We start from the raw sequence: 18,954 nt of genomic DNA, 5'->3' as shown, positions 1-18,954 counted from the left end.
TAGACGCTTGAGGCTCAATTATCCCAATCGGAAGACGCTTGTGAGAAGCTTGTAGGTGATTTAGGAGCTTCCCAGGCCAGGTGTGATCAATTTCGCCAAGGATACAGCTATTGGAAAGCTAAAACGGTCCATTATCTTGCGGAGTTGTCGTTTGTTCCCTGGCTTTGGGATTTGCTGTGCGCCCGCAGATTTTGTTGGGGTTTTGAGAATCATCGATACCTGACCATCTGTAGAGATTAGTTTGGCATTGACCTTGCCACAGTGGAGTCGTACTTCTTGGAGGTGCCTGCTGTTGCTGTTGACGAAATGGTTGATGCAGGCAGAAAGTTGATTCCTGATGCTCTGGAAGTCAATGTGCATGGGTTCCGTTCGGAAGCAAACTTACCCCCCGAGCCTTTTGGTCCCGAGATTGTCATAGATGATGATGTTGGTGATGTGGGAGCAGGTCCCCAGACTTAAACCTCTCTTCTTCTTTTTTGTTTGTTTGTATATGGATTTTTTGCTTTGTGCATATTTGAACTGCTTTTGAACTTCTAGATTTTTTACTCTATGCATATTTGAACTACTTTTGAACTTCTGGTGTTTCTGGATGCTTTAAATGCTTTTTCATATTTCCGGGTGCTTTTGAATGTCTTCATTGTTGTATTCTATGGTTGGGTGTTCTACCCCCCATGGCCAAGGATTAAAATGTATTTTTAAACCTCGGTCATTAAATTTGCCGCTGGCCTTTTGGTATTTGTCATTTCAGATTTTGGAGATCATCATTATTATGCACGATCTTCCATGGTGGGACACATGGTGTGTCGTCATTTAGATTTCCTAGGCGATTTTGCACAGGATGTCTCTTCGCATTTAAAGGTGACCTTTCATTCTCCAAGGGTTTGCGTACTATAAATATACCTTTGGATGTAAGGTATTTTCATTCAACTGACTTTGCTTTTCTTTATCTTTGATTGCTTTCTTCATGGCTTCTACTTCTTCATCTAGGAGTTCGGCAGAGACAGAGTCATCAGCTGCTTCTGCCTCCTCTTCTTTCCTGGGGGTGTGGCTTCTTCCTCCCATTTACTCTGAGCGGCCTCATTCTTGTGCTCCTCGCAGTTTTGAGGCAGAAATTGTCGAACTACGTTTGTAGTTGGAGGCACAGAAACAGTGCTTGGTGGACTGCTCTAATCAGTTGGCGAAGTTGACAATTGATATTGAAGTGAAGGACTATCATATAGCCTGGAAAGATAGGCAGCTGGAGTCACGAGACCGGCGGATTGTGAATCTCAAGGCTTATCTCGTAAGCATTTGTTGTCATAAATATCTACCTAAATTAATAGGCAAATAATTTGATATTTTACCTGCAAGTGCACGAGGTCAACACAGTAGTATAGGGTGCAAGTGGGGTCATTCCCACGAGGATTGCTAAATTTTGTCTAAAATTAAATTTTAAAAGTAAAACAAAACAAAGATTGGATTTTGATTTGATGATAATAAAAAGGTAGGGCTTTGATATCCACCACTAATTATATTTAGATAATATGTCAATATCCCAATGTTTTGATCATGTTATGTATGTCTAATGTTTGTCAACCTAAGGGCATGGATGTATATTCCTTAAGCTATAGATTTTTCTACGCAACGAGTTAGGCATGAGTGTATACTTTAACTCTTTTCTTTCTTAAAGGATTTAGCATGGGTGTATACTAAGTTGTTCTTTAAGAAAGCATATATTCTATGAAAATCGACAAACACATGAGGCCTAGGGCATGGGTGTATCCCGGTTCCCCATGTTGATTAACCCAAGAACCCAGTGTGGATTACTTTTGTTATTTATGTTAAACCCAAAACTCGATCATCCAAATTGATTTAACTAACTAATCCATACCACATGCATATGTTGATCAGGCACACACATATGAGCAATTTATGAAAACAGGAATTAATCAATTTAGATATCACAACAAGATCGTCACAAGGGCGTCAATATTGAATATTAACTACACATAACTAGGGCTTCAATCTAGCCCTAATAAATAAATTAGTTACACATAAATTTGATGTTAAACGTCTTCATAAAATAAAAGAAAGGAAAAGAATAAATCTGAAACTTGAACTTGAAGAGCTCAAATTCTTCTCCTTGGAAAAATGTCTATTCTAGAGGCTTAAGGGCCTATTTATAGGCCTTTAGGAATATTCTAGAAACCCTAAAATCGTAGGGTTTGAGCCCTAGTTTGCACAAAGCTACAAAACCCTAAAAGTTGTTCTTTCCATATTAAGGCTGACAGCTGACTTGGCCTTCACGCACGGGTGCGCTCGATCGCAGCTCGCGTGCGATCGATTACAAGTCTACGATTGATCCTCTTGATGCTTGCGCTCGATCGTGGTTGCCTTGCATATTGCGGTCCTTGCCTATAGTGCGCTCGATCGCAGCTCCCCTACGATCGATCGCTCTACCAGAGCCTTCCAATTTCCAAAATAGCTCCTTTTAAGTTCAAAACTTCTGAAATTGTTTTTTTTCTTTGAATGACCTACAAAATCAAGGAAAACAAATAAAAGAGCTAAAATGACTTAATTAACTAAAACAAAAGGATTAAAACATGTAAGTTAAGGGTTAAAAATATGAATATTTTAGCACTTAACAACATTCACGAGAAAAGACGGGAGAAAGCCTTCGATTTTTACTTTGCCACTCAGCTGTTTCTGAAGGAGGAAGAGAAGTGCCGGAGACTTCGTAGAAAATACCGGCTCTGGAAGGCTAGGGTTCTTGAGAAAAATGGTCTGTCCAATGAAGGTCACCAATAGTAGCCTTCGATATAAACGGCAATGGCCCTTCCAGGTCCTTAAATTTCTTGTTCATCATATTCCTGGGTGATTGCTCAAATGTGATTCTTTGTACAACGTCTCTTTGGACGTAGAGTACCAGATCGAACCCGGATGTGATGCCTTTGATGTAGTTGGATAAACAAGTAACCGAGTGTTTGTTGTTGCTTGATTTTTCATATAACTGTTTTGACTTGATCTTTTGTGGCTGTTGTAATTGAATCTTCCTGTAATGTAAAAATCTTCAATGAAATGTTTACCTTATATTCCTTTGCTGTGTTGTGCTTTGTTTTTCTGGCACGACTTTCACTGGAGTTGTGCGATGAATCCTTTTCTTGGCTTTGTTTGTTTGTTTTGCCGTGCTTGAATGTCAATGTTGATGAATCCTCGATCTTCCTGTTTGGATTTTGCTAAGGGATTATTCCCTTGTTTCCGAGACGAGGGATTTTTTTTGTTAAGGGTTTACTCCCCTTTTTCAGAGACTAATGCAAGACAGGAAATTTATCACTAGGCTCGATGGTCGTTTTGACCAAGGGTTTTCCGACGCTCAAATGAGTCTTCATGAATAGATTTTTATATTGAAATACTCAAGAATTACAAGAAATGAACATAATGGGAAAATTACTGATAGTATTTTTTCAAATGATCGGCATTCCAGGGTCTCGACAGTGGCTTTCCTTTCGCATCCTGTAGATAATAGGCTCCTTGTCGATGACTTCGAATAACTTTGTACAGTCCTTCTCATGTTGGTCCGAGTTTTCCTGCCGCTGGATCTCGGGTGGCTATGTTAACCTTCTGAAGGACCTAATCCCCAATCTTGAATTGTCTCAGCTTGACTTTTTTATTGAAATATCTGGCTGTTCTTTGTTGATAGGCTGCCATCATGGCCTGAGCATTATCCCTCTTCTCTTGGGGCAAATCCAAGCTTAACTTCATTCCTTCTTCGTTCATCTCGGGGTTGTAATTCTTCACTCGGAAGTTGATCGAACCGATTTCTACCAGGATGATGGCCTCGGATCCGAATGCCAGAGAGAAAGGGGTTTCTCCAGTCGGCATTTTGATGGTAGTTCTGTATGACCATAGCACTTTTGGAAGGATTTCTACCCATGCTCCTTTCGTGTCTTCGAGCTTTTTCTTAAGAGTTTTGATCAGAGTTTTGTTTGTCGCTCTTGGCACACCAACTTTGAAAAGGTTTGCAATTAAATTGTTTTTCGTTGTCGGTTACAAAAGCATGCGGGATGCCGTACCGACAAACGACTACTTTCCAGAGAAAATTCCTTATGTTCCCAGTGGTTATAGTGGCTAACACCTCGGCTTCTGCCCATTTATTAAAATAATCAATAGCAATGACGACAAACCGACATCCTCCTTTTCCCGTTGGAAGTGGGCCAACTAAGTTGACCCGCCATTGAGTGAAGGGCCATGGGGCCAAAACTGGGCTTAATTCTTCGGGCGAATTGGCAAGTATTATGTCAAATCGTTGGCATTTGTAGCAATGTTTTATCATTTCATTGGAATCTCAGTTCATTCCTGGCCAGTAATACCCTGCTCGGATAGCTTTGTGTGCTATCATTCTTCCTCCCGAGTGGTTGCCGCACACCCCCTCATGAATTTCTCTGAGCACATATGCGGCTTCATTCTTTGATAGGCACTTGAGTAGAGGGAGGTGTAACCTCTTCAGTACAAGACCCTGTCAACTAGTGTGTAGCGTGCTGCTTGGATGCGAATCTTCCGTGCTAACTTGTTATCGAATGGCAACTTGCCCTCCTTGAGAAATTGTAAGATATCGTGGCCCCATTCTGGACATTGCTCCCTCTCTTCAATGCACGCCACTTGATTCGCTTGGACAATCGAGGGTTCGGTTAGGTCCTGAATTGGGTGATCAACTGCTATGACTTCTTCCTCGGTAGTGGAGCCCATACGAGCTAAGGCATCTGCCTGCGAGTTTTCTTCTCTAGGTAATTTCGTAAAAGTTATTTTGTTGAAGAATTCCATGATCTCCTTTACCTTCACCAAATACTTCTTCATTTTGCTTCCTCGAGCCTCATACTCTCCCTGAATGTGTCCAACTACTACTTGGGAGTCACTTCTAACCTTTAGGTTTTTTACTCCCATTTCCCTTGCTATGTTCATTCCGAGGATCATGGCTTTATATTCGGCTTCTTTGTTGGTGGTGTTGAATTTCAACTGCACAGTTGCTTCACATTTTTCACCGTTGGGCCCTTCGAGCACAACCCCGATCTCGCTGAATTTTTGAGTTGAGGACCCATCTACAAAGGCCACCCATGCTTCTCTAGGGTTTATTTCTTCTTCCTCAGAGATGTTGTAGAATTCGGCCAAAAAATCAGCTATCGCTTACCCCTTTAGGGATGCTCTCAAATGGAACTCTATGTCGAATTCTCCAAGCTCTATGGCCCAGTTGACCAATCTTCCTGATAAATCTGGCTTTTGCAAGATTTTCCTCAAGGGATACTCAGTCAATACCTTGATTGTATACGCCTGAAAATATGGCCTCAACCTCCGGGCAGATGGGACCAAGGCAAATGCTAGTTTTTCGATCTGTGGGTATCGTTCTTTAGCACCATGCAGGGCTTTGCTGATGAAGTAGACGGGCTTTTGCACTCCTTGTTCTTCTCGGATTAAGGCTGAGCTTATGACTGATGAAGATACCGCCAAGTACAGGTACAAGGCTTCCCCTTCTACCGGTTGGCTTAGTAGCGGTGGGCTGACTAAATATTCATTCAATTCCTGGAAAGCTTTGTCACATTCCGGACTCCAGGAGAAAGCCTTCTTGAGGATCTTGCAGAAGGGAAGGCATTTATTGGTTGAGCGAGAGACAAACTGATTTAATGTCGCTATCTTACCTGTTAATTGCTGAAGCTGCTTTGTGCTTTGAGACGCTTGCATGTCCAGGATCGCCTTGATTTTTTTGAGGTTAACTTCAATTCCTCTTCAGGAGATAATGAACCCAAAAAACTTGCCTGAGGCTACTCCAAACGCACATTTGGAAGGATTGAGCTTCATCCTATAGTACCTTAGCATATCGAACGCCTCGGCTAGGTCTGCAATGTGGTTGGCTACTCGTATGCTCTTTACCAGGATATCATCTATTATACTTCCATAATCCTTCCAATCTGCTATCAAAACATCTTGTTGACTAATCGTTAGTATGTAGCTCTTGCATTTTTCAGTCCGAACGGCATGACTCGATAGCAATACAGATCCGTGTCGGTCATGAAGGCTATTTTTTCTTGGTCGGACTCATGCATGGATATCTGGTTATACCCCAATAATGCATCCATAAAGCTTAGTAGCTCATGTCTTGAGGTTGAATCGACAAGCTGGTCTATTCGCGGCAAAGGGTAGTTATCTTTGGGGCATGCTTTGTTGAGATCTGTGAAGTTGACACACATTCTCCATTTCCCATTCGACTTTTTTACTAGTACCACATTTGCCAACCAGGTGGTGTACTGGATCTCCTTAATGAATGTGGCTTCACCCAATTTTTTGACTTCTTCGGTAGCAGCTTTGCTTTTCTTAGTCGAGTACCCCCTCCGCTTCTGCCGTATTGGCTTGAAACTAGGATTAGCGTTCAACTTGTGCACCATGACCGAAGGTGCTATTCCTGGCATGTCTTCGTGACTCCAAGCAAATACATCAAAATTATCGCGGAGGAAGGATTTGAGTTCTTCTTTCACGATTGGGTCTAGTTAGGACCCAATTTTGATGACTTTGTCAGGTTCGTCGACTGAGAAATCCTCAAGATCTTCAACTGGTTCACTGCCCTTTAATTGCTATCTTTCCTCCTTCCTTGTGCTCCCAGAGGTCGGAGTCCTCAGACATTCTTTCATAGAGATGTTGTAGCATTGTCAAGCAGCTCGTTGATCACCCCTTACTTCTGTAACTCCATGATCCGTTGGGAATTTCATCTTGAGATGTGGAGTTGATGTGATGGCTCTTAGTACATTGAGAGCCGTTCTTCCGATAATAGCATTGTAGGCAGATGGTCGATCAACCAATAGAAAACGTACCATCACCGTTACCTACCTCGGGTATGATCTAGTCGTGACCGGTAGCTCGATTGATCCGACCTGTTGAACTTGTTCCCATGTCAATCCCATCAAGGGACAGCTACTTGGGACGATTTTCTCCTGTCCTAGATTTAGTTTTTTAAATGCAGACCAATATAGGAGTTCCACCGAGCTCCCATTATCCACCAAGATGCGATGGACATTATGATTTGCCACTGTTAGGGTGACAACGAAAGCATCTGTGTGCGATATACCCATGTAATCTGCATCCAAGAATCCAATTATCATCTCGCTCCTTCAGTACTGCTTCATGGGTCTTCCTATAGTGTAGACTTCATGAGAGCTTTCCAATTGAGGGGCGTAGGCCTTCCTTGCCCTTCCTGACTCTCCCCCTCCGGTGAATCCACCAATTATGGTGTGAATTTCTGGGATGTTAGCTTGGTTCTAGGTTCACGGGTTAGGCGAGCTGGCCTTCCTCTAGGCTCCTCCCGTCTCGCTCTCTCCTCCCGAGGATACCTACTTTGATTCCTGCAGTTGGAACTTCTGCTTCGATGTTGTTTTTGTGGTTGTTGATCTTTGGGAGGATGGTAGTTTACCTCTCGGACGTAGTTTTCCTGAGGAGGGGCTGCTCTTCTTTGTTCTCCCAAGAATCGCACGAGTTTACCATTTTGGATAAACTTCTCGATGAGATGTCACAGGGCAATGTAACCTTCTGTGTAATGCCCCTTGACCTCATGGAACTCGCAATAGCGATTTGAGTTCCAATTTTGCGGGGCCTCGGGAGGTCTTCAATATTCTGGGTCTTTCTTAATTTCCATCAAGACCTCATAAATGTTGGCATTGAGCGGGGTGAAATTGTGACTGTGAAACTTTTTCTTGAAGTGCTTCGGGGCGTCGAACCCCAGGTGATCTTTCCTCTTCTTTTCTTCCAATCTCTTGGGAGTTTTTCGAGTTGACCTCATTGCCTTCAAGGTCTCCTCATCGTTGATGGACTCTTCCACCTGTCCAGTAGCTCTTGGAGGTTGTTCGACTGTCTTCTTGTGATTTTCCTCGCCACCAGCTCCTTGGGTGAGATACCATTATAGACGGCAGAAAAGATACACCGTCGGTAAGATCTTCTACCTTCAATTTTTCGGTAATAAACCGAATCACAAATTCTTTCAAACTCTCCCCCTCTCCCTGGTGGAGCGTCAATAGATACCTGGAAGGCTTTTTCCTTTCTTTGGAACCCAAGAAGTGAGTGAAAAAAATTCGAGCCAAATCCTCAAAGGTAGCCACAGAATTAGGCCCTACGATTCAGAACCACTTTCTAGCGTTTCCCAAGAGTGTAGTTGGGAAGGCACTGCATGCTATTTCGTCAGGAATGGTGTGCAGAGTTAGGTACATCCGATAGTTCTCTAGATACTTAGTTGGATCTCCCACCCTACTGTAGCTCGGGATCTGGGGTGTTTTGAATTTGTTGGGGAGCGGGTGATTGATTACCTATTTGGTGAAGGGTGTCTCCATCCTAGCGATGAGCTTGCTTACCACTGCAGTCTTATACTTCTCCTTCTTCTCCATGGCCTCTAGTTTGGTCTTAAGTTATGCCAACTCTTTGTCTACTTCTCCTTGCAGAGCCATGATTGGTGGTGGTTCCGCCGTGTTACGAAAGTTTTCACCTCGACGGGTATGGCTGCGCAGGGGAGGGCGACTCTCGCCTTGTTGGCAGTGACCATCAAAATGGAGGTCTCAATTATCGGAGTGATGACCGTGATTTCTTTGCCCATCCGACTATTCAGCCTAATTGATTTGAGATGGAGACGAAAATCGAAGTCGCAGTTCCTCATTCTGCTGGATTAGTAGCACCATTTGTGCTTCGAGAGAAGCAATGCACTCCTTGTCACCGGCGTTTTGATGTGCCAGTGGTGGCCTTTGATTGGCCTAGGCTGGTGGTTCTTCGGTGCGGGCTTGGCTTCTTGACCTTGTATTCACCATTACTGCGGATATTGTTTTTGTAAGAACTTACTCATTCCCACAAACGGCGCCAAACTGTTGAAGCAGTTTTTGGAACGATGAACTCAAGGGAATCCAAGTCTCCGAGCTACACCTTTCGTTGTTCACACCTTCTGTCAGACCTACAAAACTAGAGCACATGTTAAGAGGATGCGTCGGATGTTGGCCGGTGGTTCCTCCTCTGATGCTTAAGTTAGTGTGTATGTAAACTTAATATTTGTCTTAGTGGTCATTCTTATACCTTTGGAGTGAGGCCTTTTATAGTTGATCATGCAGAGGTGGTTATGATGGCCGAGCGGAGGATTCAAGATGTGGGCGTAATGGCCGGTAGAGTTAATATTCTTGTCTCCTCTCTTTATGACTGGTAAGAGACTGTTACATATATTGACAGGATTTCAAGGATGGTATGTATCTGTCAGGAGTCTTTTAAGAGTAGGATCATAATCGTTCCGGTGATCTTGTTATGTGTGAGTTGTCCATATAGCCGAATTGTATCTGATTATGATAGATGCATCTGGATGTTAAGTGTAGGAGATTCATTGTGACACAGTATTTGATCTTTGGCCGTCCAAGAGTGTAAGAGATGACGCCGTATCCATTGCTTTGTGCTGGGTTGAATTCAGTGAGCCCATTTGGATGTACTAGACTTTCTTGGGTAGTTGAGCCTTTGATCCGTGGGTTCGAGTGATGGGTTTATGTGTAACATTGTCAATTACTTTCAATCAACTCATCCTCACTATTAGGGACTTGGATCCATAGCTAGTTGACGGTTGGGATCTCTTTAAAAGCATTTAAGGTGAAAAACTGTCACGTTAGTTAATGGCAACTAAAAGAACTGGAGAGCAAACATTCAACTTTAACGTTAAATCCCCTCTTTCTTTTTCTGAACATTTGTTTTTCTGATCTCAAATCCTTTCTTTCATCCAAACCCAAATCCTCCCTTCACTTCTTCAATCTCCACTTTCTCAACCGAACCTGGCTTCTCTAGCACCGCCAGCTCTTTCTCCGTGGGTTTCTCCACCACCAACTCCTACGTCGCTGGCTTTGGCAATGATGACGATCTCCTCGACAAAAGGGGTCACTTTTTTTAGAACGGTGAGGTTGAGGAGCTTCGTGCTCTATTGGTCAAAATTAGGCACCAGCTTTCCATTCTGCGACAATTTCTTAATTTTTTTTTTCTCTTTCAATTTTGAATTGTTACTCTCACCCAACTCGTATGCTAGAGTTTGGGGATGTGACAAAGATTCATGACGAAGTTGAAGAAGAGTCTCTGGTAGCCAACATCAGTTCAAACAGTACAGAAGTAGATTTCTAATGCAGGAGGAATTTTAGAAAATTATTATTTTAATTATGCATGTGTGTTTTAGTTTTCCTTTTTCAATAAGGATTGGGTTTTTCCTTTCCTATTAGGATTTGTTTTCCTTTTCCTTGTTATTTTAGGAGGTGCTTAGCCGATATAAAAGCATCTAGTCTTCATTTTTTTCAATTCAGTTTATACTATCAATTAAATTTATGTTTTTCAGAGTTATTTCTCTGTTTACTTATTTGGGGCACTTAGGGACTTTCTCCTCCCTATTTGTGATTTTCTCTCTTCCTGAGTTCCCTTCTCTATTTTTAATTCTTAGTTTTTGCTGCTATTATACGCTGTCAGAACAATCCCAATTTTGCTCAACGTCAGTTGGTATCAGAGCTTAGCGTCTTCTTGGGATGAATGTTTTCATTAGTTTTTTATGACTAGTGGTCGTGGTCAACATGGATAGGTTCCGAATGAGGAAGTCTCTTACCATGAGCGCAATATACAAGGCGTGATGAATGAAGATTTGAAGAGGCAAGTTGCGGAGTTAACCCAGCGTCTAGCAGCGCAAAACTTGGAAATGTATTGCGATATTGACTATTGCAATTCAAAATCCAATTTCGTGAACTTGTATCACAAGCTTGTTCTGTTTCGGGAACAGCGTGTTCGGGATGATCGACATGGAAACTTAGACTTCGAAGTTAAGTTTGTTGATGAAGAGTTTCAATATGAAGAAGACGTTGAAGATCCTTCTCAATGTTTGATTGGAATTTTCCACCAACTTATGATACATACGTCGACGATGAAGATCTTATAAAGGTGGAGGAAAATTTTATTTTCAATGAGGAAGAAATAGTTGATCCTTTTTGGGAGATTTATATGCAGCACAAATGGGAGAAGATAAATGAATACCGTGTGAAGATTGAAGTATCTCAATACAATAGGAAGAGTTTTCAAACTATTATTCCCAGTCATGTTGTAATGGGTTGTAAATTGTTTCTCTTCCGGTATCAAGTTGCATTGATGTTGAGAAGTACAGGATGGAAGGGATTAATTGGATATCTAAAAGATCGAGGAAAATATGATTTGAACTCGAGGGCGAGTTCTTTCCAACCTGGAGAGATTGATGCAGGAGAAATTTTAGAAAATTGTTATTTTAATTATGCATATGTGTTTTAGTTTTCCTTTTTCAATAAGGATTAGATTTTTCTTTTCCTATTAGGATTTGTTTTCTTTTTCCTATTAGGATTTGTTTTCCTTTTCCAAATAGGCTTGCTTTTCCTTTAACTTGTCAATTTAGGAGGTGCCTAGCCTATATAAAGGCATTCTAGTCTTTGTTGTTTTTCAATTCAGTTTATACTATCAATTAAATTTAAGTTTTTCAGAGTTATTTTTCTGTTTGCTTATTTGGGGCACTTATGGACTTTCTCTTCCATATTTGTTATTTTCTCTCTTCCTGAATTTCCTTTTCTATCTTCAATTCTTAGTTTCTACTCCTATTATACGTTACCAGAACAATCATAATTCTGCCCAGCGTCAGTTCTGATGTAGGACGATATTTATCTATATTTTCGGAAAAAACAAAAATAAGAAAAATATCAATAATAATGTTGGAGGAGCGCCGCTTGATGAGAATTTTATCCATTCTCAAACAATGGAAGTACAAAAGAAAAGATTGTCACGATTCCCGTTGATTATCAATTTTATATTATGATTTATTTTATTTTATTAGGACTTTATTTCCTTCTCTTAATAAAGTTTGATTTATTTTAATTATTTTCCTTTCCATATTAGGATTATGTTTACTATTGCTACTAGGATTAGGTTTACTATTATTATTAGGATTATGTTTACTTTTTCTACAAGTATTTCTCTTCTACAAATATGCTTGCTTATTATGTAAAACTCAACTCATTTTGAATTACTATCAAATTAGAGAATTCTCTCTCAAATATTCTGCTAAGTTTATCTTTCTTTTAACCTGAAGGCTTGTTTTATCTTTTGGGTAGAAGACGAAGACACTTCTCCTTGCAGAATCAAAGACGCTGGTCTTTGATTAGTTACCTTAGTCTTTCGCTACGTCAATTGGTATCAAAGAAGGCTTTATCCTGATCATGGCCAATCAGCGCAACGATGACAAACTTCTCCAACAACGCCACTTGTAGGGGAGGAACTCTTTCGAGAGCCAAATTTATGGGGTATCCGAGCTGGCATTATCCGGATTCAATGGCCAACTTATACCACAACAACAACTTCTATAACGACGCTTCTCGTGAGAGAGATGTTTCGAGATTTGATTATCAACGATACATCAAGCGATCAGAGGCTCCTTCGAGAGCCGAATTTCAAGAGTTTCGGCAGACGGTGTGTTGTGCAAAAATATGCCTAAATTAATAGGTAAATAATTGTACGTTTTACCTGCAAGTGCACAAGGTCAACATGGTAGTATGAGGTGCAAGTACAAGATCATTCCCACAAGGATTGCTAAATTTATGTTTAAAAATAAATTCTTTAAGCAAAAGCAAACTAAAATTGATTGTTGATGAGATGATAATAAAGGGTAGGGCTTTGATATCCACCATTAATTATGTTAAACTAGTATATCAATATGCCAATACTTTGATCAAGTTATGCATATTTAATGTTTGCCAACCTAAGGGTTAAACCCTAGCTCCTTAAGCTATTGATTTCCCTAAGCAACAAATTAGGCACTTGGTCCATGCTCTAACTCTTTTCTTTCCTAAAGGATTTAGCATGGTCTATACTAAGTTGTTCTTTAGAAAAGCATATATTCTATGAAAATCGACAAACACACAAGGCCTAGGGCATGGATACATACTCCCGGTTCCCTATGTTGATTAACCCAAGAATCCGATGTGGATATCTCTTATTACTTATGTTAAACCCAGGACTCGGTCATCCAAATTAATCTAACTAACAAGTCCATACCACATACACATGTTGATCAGGCATACACATATGAGGAATTCATGTAAACAGGTATTAATCAAGTTAAATAGCACAACATGATCATCACAAGGCGCTAATATTGAAATATTAATTTAGCATAACTAGGGCTTCAATCAAGCCTACTAAGTAAATTAGCCACACATATAATTGATGTTAAACATCTTTATAAAATAAAAACAAGGAAAAGAATAAACCCGAGACTTGAACTTAAGAGCTCCTATCCTTCTCTTCCTCCAAGCCTCCCTATTCTAAAGGCTTAAGAGTCTATTTATAAGCTTTAGAAGTCCCTGGAAAAGTAGTAAACCCTAGGGAATTCGTAGGGTTTCAATCCTATTACAATTTGAAGTTGGAAAAACCCTAATATGGAAATAGGGACATTGTAGCCGCCATTTGGGATGTCTCCTGCGCACGGGTGCACTCGATCGTAGCCTGTGTGCGCTCGATCACACGTCCGCGATCGATGCCTCTTTTGGCCTGCGCTCGATCGCTCCTGGCCTGGCTCGTGTAGTGTCTTCTCTGATGTTGCACTCGATCGCAGGTACTTTGCGATTGATTGCAGTACGAGGGAGTTCCAAATTTTCATCTTCTCCTTTTTTAACCCAAATATCCTAGTTTTTCTTCATTTTCTTCTACAAGCCTGTAAAAACATGAAAAACACAAAAAGAAAGTAAAATGGCCTAATTAACCAAAACCAAAGGATTAAAACATGCAAGATAAGGACTGAAAATATGAATATTTTAGCACTTATCACGTTGCAACAGGAGATATGCCATATGCGAGAGACATTGGAACACGCATGCATATAGGTTCCCATTGGAATCATAGGGACAATGATGCTAAAGATGACTATGGGATCCGAGTGAAACCCATTCAGTTTTAATATGTTGATAGGTTCTTTGACGATGACGCAATGCACATTCGACCTATTTGGAAAAGGAAAACAAACCTATTTGGAAAAGGAAAATAAATCTTAATAGAAAAAGGAAAACAAATCCTAATAAGAAAGGAAAAAACCCAATCCTTATTGAAAAAAGAAAACTAAAACACACATGCATAATTAAAATAACAATTTTCTAAAATCCTCCTACATCAATTTCTTTCTCTCGAAATAAATTTATTTTGTTTTTTTAGATCTACCAAAAGACTTGAACGAAAAAAAAGAACACAATGCCACCAGATATTTGAGCCACGCTTAGACGCAATAGTCATTTTTACAGCTAAAGAGCCGACAAGTAGAAGAAGAAGATCAATAGCGAAGATCAATCAGCCTTCTACATATACACAGCGTAATACTTATACAGTTTACATGGATCAGAAGAAAGAGAAACAGAGATTTTTTTAACTGTCCTTAGTCTTCATACCCGACTTCCGGAAACAAAGAACAAAAAAGAAATTGGACGCCCTTTCCACCATAGTCCCACAAAACCATCGCATCTCTTCCATTCTCGTCTCTCAATTACGATCATACTTCAGCAAAGAGCAATATATATGAAAATTAACAAAGAGCAAAATGTCGAGTTGGAGAGTAAACCCAAATGAACCGTTTCTCTCTCTCTAGAAAATTCAGTCTCCTTGCTTAAAAGCCTCTGGATTGTCTTCCTTAGCTTCACTTTTCCCTTGCATGTGCAACTTCCTTTTCCACAAAGCCTCGGAGATTGTTTCTCACATTCTGGTTTGTCTTTTCTATTCCTTGCTTTGACTTTCCTACTTTGCTTTTGTTTTTCAACTTGTCTAAGAACCTGTTTGAGATTGTGATAGAAAAATAAAACTTTTAAGTCAAAAAAAGCTTTTAAACAAAAGCTTCATTTTTATGCTTTTGCCAAAAGTGCTTTTTAATAATTTTTAAGTTTTTTGGACCCTTAAAAGTGTTTTAAATTTTTTTTATCAAACGAGTACTATTTTCTTCAAACGGACCTTTTGAGTGTTAGAATACTTTTAAACTCCTCAAACACAATCTCAAACATGCCCCAACACACGTTAAGTTTTGCCGTTAATAGAGATGAAATGGAGAGAATGACTTTTAAATGAGTTGGCAGTTTCTAAACCTTAGATTGTTTTTAAGCCCATCCCAGCCATGAACTGGCTCCGATCTGATTCCCACTATTAGTTGGTGTTATTTATTGCATATTATAGACACGCGCAAGCGCGCACGTATGTGTGTCTATATATATATATATATATAAAGCAGAAATTTTCAAGAAAATAAGCTAGAATTGTGACAAGTGGCAGCTTAAAATTATGACAAATAGCTCTTAACTTAAAAACCAAGTATTGGATACAATAAAGTTGTAACCCTAGACTTATGATCTGTTGTGGATTGTAATTAGTCCATTTTCACTTACTCAATATCCTTTACTACTATATAATTCCTACCCTAAACTCCCTAGTTTCTTTCAATGAAGCAAAACTCTCTCACCTTCCTAAGCCGCCCACCCCCCCCACCCCCCAATTATCAACCAAGCAAAAACCTCGCCCGCCAACTCCTTTTACCCTTTGAGATATCTGATATCAGCTTAATTGAGTGGAACATTAAACTCCAAGGAAGTAACCAGAACATTTTTATTGTAACTAGTTACCTCCGCTTATCTAACTCAATCCCAAATAGTTGGGGTCCTAAATATGGTTGTGCTAAAAGATCACAAATGATGAAGCAGCATAGCATTGGGTTCTACAAGACTACAACATTGGTGTTAAATGAAAGCTAACAACAGAATACAGTAAACAGTGACAGTTAATTGTTATAAGTGCATCAGTACTGAGTCATATTTATCATTAATGGAAGTAAAAAGCTTCAGAGAATACATACCAGTTAAAATAAAAGGTCCAGAATGACTTCTTATAAAAGAGTTTAGCCAAAAACAATTGAGATTTTAATCCATAGTTGTAACAGGCAATGAAAAGCAACATCACTAACTGATCATCAGATGTAGCAACATCACTAACTACTGTGGGCAAGGCAAAAAAAAAGATAAGGCTGTCCACCACTTGATCTTTTCTTTTCTTTTTTTTAAGTATACCAGAGGGATGGGGTGCTTCCCGCTGTCAAGAGGGACTGGCAAATGGGCTTGAAACTTCAATCCCATCACAATAACAGCTGATAGCTTTTTGAAATTGCTGGCATCTAATATGCTGCTGTTGAAAGGAATTTCGTACCAGGCTGACACATCAAGCCTAATACTTGCTCGGCCATGTGTCTTTGATCATAGATAGAGTAGGCCATATACATTAATCCAAAACATCTTTTTTGTGCAACCAAAATTAAAATTGTCCATCTCATACGTAACATAGCAGAATTAGACTAGGTAAGGTTTGGTGATAATTGCAATGATTCATAAAACGATATGATTATCCATAACATTTTAATAATGTACACCACTTACTTATCAGAGAAAGTTACATACTCATATGTCTGGCTATCACTGCAACAATAACAGCATTTCACAACAGAGACTACACATTCTATAATTATTATTATCTTATACAAATCTAACATCTGTTTCTTTCAAAATAGAATGATCTCCGGAGGATATTTCCATATTTCCTGCGTTTTGTGCAACTGAAAATTGTTACTCAGAAACATACACACAGCACTCTCCTACACCACCTCCCTCCTCACTTCATCCGTGCCTCTCCATCAGCAAGCACCTTCTCCCTCATGCCACTACCATCACATCCTAGGAAAGTGTTAAGTAATTGGTCCCGAGGAGAGCGGAAGGGGAGATTCAAAGTAGTGAAACAAACAGGATCCTAATGTATTCCGATGACACCTGCCCATACACCAGACAAAGAGGCTTCCAACCCCTATATTTCATTCAAAACTAATAACCAGACCTAAATTAAAATGAGATATACAATGAAGAATAAGTCCTCGGAACAGCTGAATTTCAAAGTACAAGCAATATACATCAACACACTTAAGATTCTCTTGGTCACAAACATATAGTTACATCGCCCAAAATCCAAACTATTCCTAATTTTCCACCAACTTAAACCAAATGCAGGATACAAATTTAAGCTAATAAGAATATTCTACACGTACTAAATTGGCCTCAGTTTCCAAGCACAAGGACAACCAAATGCATAACTTATTGAAATTGATTAATACGAACAACCCAAAAAAGTACAAACCAGTAACAAACATTCTTATACTCTCATCAAAACACAAAAAATAATCAAGAATCGCATTATCCTCACAAAGAGAAATGGACTCTTTCCATAACAATATCTACATTTTTAACAACCTAATGCTCAATGAAAAAGATTTTCAAAATCAAATTTGACAACAAGTTACCATCATGCGCTGCGGCTAGCCCTTTGTTCCCTTTTATGCTCATAATCAGCATCGTCCGTTGGCAATTCATACCGACAAACAGGGCATGTATTCCTAATCCCCAACCACGGTACAATGCAGTCACGGTGGTATCGATGAGCACAGGGTAACAGCTTACCTTGTTCCCCAACATTCATGTCATCCTTACAAACTGCACAAAGCGCATTGTTATTGTCCACATCCTCCTGAGTCATAACCACCCAGGGCAAATTCTGAACCACAGATTTGGAAGCCGGAGGCCTACCCATTATATCATAATCAGCAAATTGCCCAAACAACATCTCATACTCCGCATCGGCGTTATGAATATAATCCTCATGATCACCAAAATAAGGTTCACCATCATCATCCAGTCCCGGGTTCATCTCCAAATTTGTAGCATTCAGCAAAACTTCCCAGCCCAGATTCTCCAGCCCTCCGACTCTCACTATACTCCCTTCCTCTTCGGGACCAATTACTGGTGAAACCGAGACCAAAACTGGTGGTCTCTCATCCTCAGCATCGAGGAACATGCTAAGAAACTCTCTCTCATCGACGCGACCGTCCACTTCCTCCCACTCGAAGTCTTCATTGGCCTCCCTGTGATCCTCCAATTGAAAAGAATCCCAACAGAGAGGAACGTTGACGCTTGTATCATCGTCATTAGCACCCTCAAGTACACGATCCAACTCACCATAATAATCATCGTTCTCCGATTGCAAATCAATTCCCAAAACGAGGTCGTTCTCATCCTCGTCTGAATCATCGGATCCGAACCCAGAAAGCCAAACGCGTTCCCCCGCGCTAACCGTGGACCGTGGCTGGACCGATTCGGACCTCGAAACCCTCTGCCCCACAAAAAAACCATCATCATCATCATCATCATCATCATCATGGTCATCATAAGCAGTGGAAGCGGCACCACCCCCACCAGCACAGTTTTCAACCATAAAACCACAATTATCGCTCTCGTCCCCATCGAAACAATGTCTATCCACCCGAAACCCTAAGTCTAGCCCTAGCCCTAAATCGAGGTCCAACCCATCATCAATACCCACATCGAGGTTGCCCTCAATAACCCCAAAAAGTGAATCGTTAAGGGCTTCGCAGACCAAATGGGCGTCACCCATTACCTGGGACTGGTCGACACGTTGGTGGAACAGATCCATGACAAAATTAACCTGGTTATCGCGGGCGTACAGGTCAGCAGCGTTGGCAATAGAATCAATATCGGAAACGTCTTCGTCCTCTGGAAGGGATCGAATGAGAAGGGTTGATCTGCGGGGTGAATAGAGATCGTTTAGAGGGAATTGGGGGTCAGAGAGGTTAGACCAGTAGGAGAGGGAGTCTAGGGTTAGGATTAGGGTTTGAGTTTGAGGAGCGACGTCGTTGGGTTCTGGGTCGAGGAGGTTAAGGTAGGAGGGGGAGGAGGAGGAGGAGACCTCTGCCATAATAATAATAATAATATTATTATTTTTGTTTTCTCAGGAGGTGGTCATGGCACCACCCCTGCATTTGCTGTGCTGTGGCTGTGGCCTGTGGGGTTGTTCAGG

General features: G+C 40.5%; 2 protein-coding genes across 2 annotated transcripts; both read right to left on the bottom strand.

The window, feature by feature from the left end:
• Positions 1-4,482: 4,482 nt before the first annotated feature.
• Positions 4,483-5,712, bottom strand: LOC132185246 (uncharacterized). The gene is made up of 2 exons (XM_059599046.2): positions 5,165-5,712; positions 4,483-5,050 (listed from the first exon to the last, which is right to left on the bottom strand). The coding sequence occupies exons 1-2, from the start codon at positions 5,710-5,712 to the stop codon at positions 4,483-4,485; spliced, it is 1,116 nt and encodes a 371-aa protein (XP_059455029.2).
• An 11,457-nt stretch (positions 5,713-17,169) lies between these two features.
• Positions 17,170-18,945, bottom strand: LOC132185664 (RING/U-box superfamily protein). The gene has a single exon (XM_059599429.2). The coding sequence runs from the start codon at positions 18,850-18,852 to the stop codon at positions 17,386-17,388; it is 1,467 nt and encodes a 488-aa protein (XP_059455412.2). The 5' UTR covers positions 18,853-18,945; the 3' UTR covers positions 17,170-17,385.
• Positions 18,946-18,954: the final 9 nt, after the last annotated feature.

This window comes from Corylus avellana, chromosome 7, assembly GCF_965113065.1.
Source record: "Corylus avellana chromosome 7, dhCorAvel1.hap1.2, whole genome shotgun sequence".
In the NCBI taxonomy this organism is placed as follows: domain Eukaryota; kingdom Viridiplantae; phylum Streptophyta; class Magnoliopsida; order Fagales; family Betulaceae; genus Corylus; species Corylus avellana.
Note: the sequence above shows the minus strand (reverse complement) of the source record. Positions and strands in the feature narration are given on the sequence as shown.

Excerpts from the sequence above, each read along its gene's own strand:
- LOC132185246 (XM_059599046.2), bottom strand. The coding sequence starts at position 5,712 with ATGCAAGCGTCTCAAAGCACAAAGCAGCTTCAGCAATTAACAGGTAAG. Across the intron at positions 5,051-5,164 it reads TTGAGAGCATCCCTAAAGGG|CGAGATCGGGGTTGTGCTCG; the intron begins GTAAGCGATAGC and ends TCAAAAATTCAG.
- LOC132185664 (XM_059599429.2), bottom strand. The coding sequence starts at position 18,852 with ATGGCAGAGGTCTCCTCCTCCTCCTCCCCCTCCTACCTTAACCTCCTC.